A 4,737-nucleotide genomic window follows, 5' to 3' on the forward strand; every position below is an offset into this window, starting at 1 on the left:
CTTCACAAACCGTCTCTTCTCTTGTAGAATGGATGGAGATGGAGAATTTGGTTCTCTTTGCTCTTACAAGCCTTTTATATATCCATTTCTCCAGTCTCTGCTCGCCATTTGTCTAATTACTTTAATGCCGCACTAATCCATTTCTAATATAATTTTCTGCTCCTTGCCCTGTTTTCATAATGCAGATCTGTGAAACATGCATTTTAGAACTAAATTTTCTTCTTAACATATTAATCTATAAATCGGGCAGGATTTTCACATTATATAATAATTTATTGCTGTTTGATCTTGTTGAGAATAGTTAGTCTAGTGAGGATGTGTACTCTACATCCAGGTAATTATAATAACATTAAAGATTATATAGTTATAATAAATCACATCACTTATATTAATATATTTTCAAAGAACACTTGTTTAAACATATCTAATATCTACTAGACAGATAGATAGATAGATAGATAGATAGATATAGATAGATAGATAGATAGATAGATAGATAGATAGATAGATAGATAGATAGATAGATAGATAGATAGATAGATAGATAGATAGATAGATAGATAGATAGATAGATACAGAGTGAAAGATAATAATATTTAGAAATTAAAATTAATGTCGTGTTGAAAAAAGTAGATCAGCTAATATGTGTTGTTTTTCTTACTTGTTTTCTGAGATTATTAAACACCTGCTTGAACTTCGTGATTTATTTTGAAAAACCAAATTGCTGGAACAAGTTGCAACATGGATTCACCTTCCCTCTGTTACACTTTTACAATGACACTGTAAAATTTCTGATTGCCACATGTTGCCCTAAAGTCATAATTAGTCACAATTACTTGTTTAGTGTCTCATTAGTGTCTCAAACTAAGTCATTTTTATACTTGTGTGTTTCGCCAACACCTTTTTTTTGTACCTGTTTGTCACAAATCCAGATAAACTTAGCTTAGCTTAATTGCTGTGTGGGGATGGATGTCTACTCTAAATAACCAGCTCACATTCTCTCATGTTGCTCTGCTTTTTCATATCTGAAATCAAACTGATGTCAAATCAAATGTATATTTTGGATCATTCAAGAATTACACAAAAAAAGTTAATGTAATGGGGAAAAAAACTGATATTTTATCACTTTCACTGGAATTTAATTTAATTATTTTTGTTACAAAGCATGGCTATTTGTTTCAACTTCTAGTATAATCTTTTGCCATTTATTCTTTATATTTTATATAAAACGTTTCCACTGTTCTTAAAGGAATAGTTCACCCAAAAATTGAAAATTATATTTTGTCCTTTTTTCCATGCGGTGAATGGTGACTGCTGTGTCATTCCTGACATCTGCTTTTCTGTTGCACTGTTTGAAGTCAAACAGGTTTTTAACAACATGAGGGTGAATAAATAATGCATTTTTGGCTAAACCATGAACACCCTGTTCGAATTAGACTGCAATTAACTAAACTGATCATCTCTGAAAACAAAACTTGCATATTTAGTGAATTTAGTTCTAGAAAGCATGTTTAACAGGCTTCCATTATGAAAAGAGGGCGTGGGGCAAAAAAAGGGATTAGTGTGACATTAGAGTGATTAGACGAGTGACAAGCAGAGACTGGAGAATGAATATAAAAAGGTTTTGTGAGCAAAGAGAACCAAATTCACCATCTCCATCCATTCTGCAAGAGAAGAGACGGCTTGTGAAGATGTGGAGGTTACCGTGTGTCAGTTTGGCTCTGCTCTTATGTGTTCAAGGTAAGGTCTTAGACTTGACACTTAAGGTAACCTCATCAGCTCTACATATTTCTGCCATGGTCCTTAGGGATAATTGAATCAAATGATAGTTGGAGGATGTCCATGAAATCTTTCCTCTTTAATGTGTGCTACTGTGTCTCTTCCACTACAGGTTCACTTTCTCAATTGAATGGTAAGAGCTTGTCTCATTCTTAAGATGTTCGATTTTATTAACAGAAATGCGCATGTGAACAATCTCCCTCTCTTTCTTTCTCACAGTTTGTGGAAAGGCTCCTCTAAACACCCGTATTTTGGGCGGTGTGGATGCATTTGAGGGTTCATGGCCGTGGCAGGTCAGTCTGCACGGCTCCAACTTGGGAGGTCATTTTTGCGGAGGCTCTCTCATCAACAGTGAATGGGTGCTGACGGCAGCTCACTGTTTACCTGGGTAAGATTCACATCAGTATTCAACTATTCATCCAAACCACAGGCTCTGAGGCTGTTTTTACACTATTGATAGATTATTTTCTTTTCTTCACCTTCATCTGTTTTCAGTGTCAGCACATCTGATCTGCTTGTATACCTAGGAAAGAGGACACAGCAAGGAGTCAATACCTATGAAATCAGTAGAAATGTCCTCTCCATTATCGTCCACCCCTCCTACAACAGTCAAACCAGCGACAATGACATCGCTCTGCTCCGTCTCTCCTCCACAGTCACTTTTAATGACTATATTAGACCCGTATGTCTGGCGGCCCAGAGTAGCGTCTTTCCTTCTGGCACCAGCAGCTGGATCACAGGCTGGGGAAATATTCAGTCTGGAGGTACAAACGTGTATAAATTAATTCATTCACCTGTACATCTCCCCTAACATCACTAATAGAAGGTTGTGTGTGTTTTTGGTTTTCAGTGAGTTTACCTGCTCCTGGGATCCTGCAGGAGACTATGGTTCCAGTGGTGGCTAATGATCAATGTAATACTCTTTTGGGTTCTGGATCTGTTACCACCAACATGATGTGTGCTGGTTTAATAGAGGGAGGCAAAGACACCTGCCAGGTACAACAACCAACCAGATTATTACATGTGTACATTAAACATGCTGCATATCTGAAATTCCACTGGGTTCTTCTAATATATTTTTCAAAGAAAAACTGTGTCTTTCTGTAGGGAGACTCTGGAAGTATATCTGAAAGTCCAGTGGGTTGTTCTAACTGTATATCTTAACACAAACATCTATCTATGTTGCATTTGTATATATGTACGTGATTTTCTATTTACATTCAGGCCACTTTTGATGTCCCAAAAATCTAAAACTTCTCCTCTCTGTCTTTGTGTAGGGAGACTCTGGAGGTCCAATGGTGAGCAAGCAGTGTTTGGTGTGGGTTCAGTCTGGTATCACCAGCTGGGGTTATGGCTGTGCCGAACCCAACGCACCTGGTGTTTACACCCGTGTGTCACAGTATCAGAGCTGGATCACAAACAACATTGGCCAGAACCAGCCAGGATTCGTAATTTTCAACCCATCAAACACATGCCAGTCTGTTTCTACGGCCACACCTGCTTCTACTACATCACCTATTTCTGCTGCCACAACTGCTTCTACTGCATTGCCTGTTTCTACCTCAACAACTTCTTCTACCTCACGAGTTTCTGCTACCTCTAGAACAACTGCTACTTTTAGACCTCCACCCAATCAGTGTAACTCTCTTTCACACACATGTACACATTAATGTCTTCTTATTACCACTCACTTCTCTGTATAATGCTTCTTGTTTAAATATTTTTTGTTGCAGCCTCAATTTCTTGTCGTAGAAGATGTGGTGAGAGATTTGACATCCGCAACCGCTGCAACTGCAATCCTCGCTGCAGCAAAAACTGCTGTAGGGATTATGAAAGGCAATGCAGTAAGTCCAAATTAACTGGCAACTGTTTTTCATGTTTATAGTTTTGAAATAATACTCAAATAACTGAGACAGTAAATTACTCCAGCAGTATCTTAAAAGACCAGAAGTCCTTCAGCTCTGTTTGTTTTTGTGTTTTTGCAGGGAATCACAGGTGGTAATTTTTGGTTGGCCTAAGCTTCTACACGGCTCATCTTCTTATAGGCATATATATATGTTTCAGTTTCTTCAAACATTCTATAAGCTGTGCAAGTACAACTATTAGAACAAATGTATAAATATTTCTTTAAATCAGCCCCAAATTACCAACATTTAAATTAATTTTCCTATTGAGACTGAAGATTTCTTTAAATTCATATTTGTATGTCAAATAAAAAATAAAGATTTAAATTAATTTAACATAGAACGTATACAGAATAATGATATATTTGGATTACATAATATTAAGCATTACTAGCATTAAGTGATAATATAACTTGAGTCTTGTTTGTAATATGGATCTGTGTAAATGATTAAATAAATACTTTGCATCATCTGACTTGTGTAGCCTCTTGCTATAATAAACTACACCAACAGGGGGCATTTTTACATTTGCCATGCTCAAGAGCACACATATCGTCTTTCTAACGAAACACTGACTCTCTAACACACACACACACACACACACACACACACAAGGTTTTGTGAAAAAAGGTTGCTTTTCAAAGTATGAAAAATTCAGCCAAGCCTATAATGAACACCAATGTTAAATGTATATATCTAAAAACTCAAAGATCGTATTAGTTTAGTAAAATCCTGGTGTATTACAATGCTACATACATCTTAAAGTCATTGTGGAACATTAATAAACATGTAAAATTTAATAAAATTTCTGGGGAATGAGTGAGCTTTTTTGTTTAAGGCTTTAAAAAAGAACACGGTAACCCTTTATTTTAAGTTGTCCTTATTACGCATGTTCCATGTACTTACTATTATAATAACAATTAATTATGCATAATTACATGCAAGTAACCCTAAACCAAACCCTCATCCTAACCCTAAACATATAGTAAAGACATGTAGTTAATTAATACTACTCAGCACTAAAATGTATAACAAGAACACCTTCAAATAAAGT

General features: G+C 36.0%; 1 protein-coding gene across 1 annotated transcript; it reads left to right on the forward strand.

Annotated features, from left to right (window-relative positions):
- Positions 1-2,635: 2,635 nt before the first annotated feature.
- LOC306879635 (uncharacterized protein) lies at positions 2,636-4,155 on the forward strand. The gene is made up of 4 exons (XM_079432762.1): positions 2,636-2,775; positions 3,057-3,417; positions 3,513-3,623; positions 3,765-4,155. The coding sequence occupies exons 1-4, from the start codon at positions 2,665-2,667 to the stop codon at positions 3,779-3,781; spliced, it is 600 nt and encodes a 199-aa protein (XP_079288888.1). The 5' UTR covers positions 2,636-2,664; the 3' UTR covers positions 3,782-4,155.
- The last annotated feature ends 582 nt before the right edge of the window (positions 4,156-4,737 follow it).

This window comes from Barbus barbus, assembly GCF_936440315.1.
Source record: "Barbus barbus genome assembly, chromosome: 13".
In the NCBI taxonomy this organism is placed as follows: domain Eukaryota; kingdom Metazoa; phylum Chordata; class Actinopteri; order Cypriniformes; family Cyprinidae; genus Barbus; species Barbus barbus.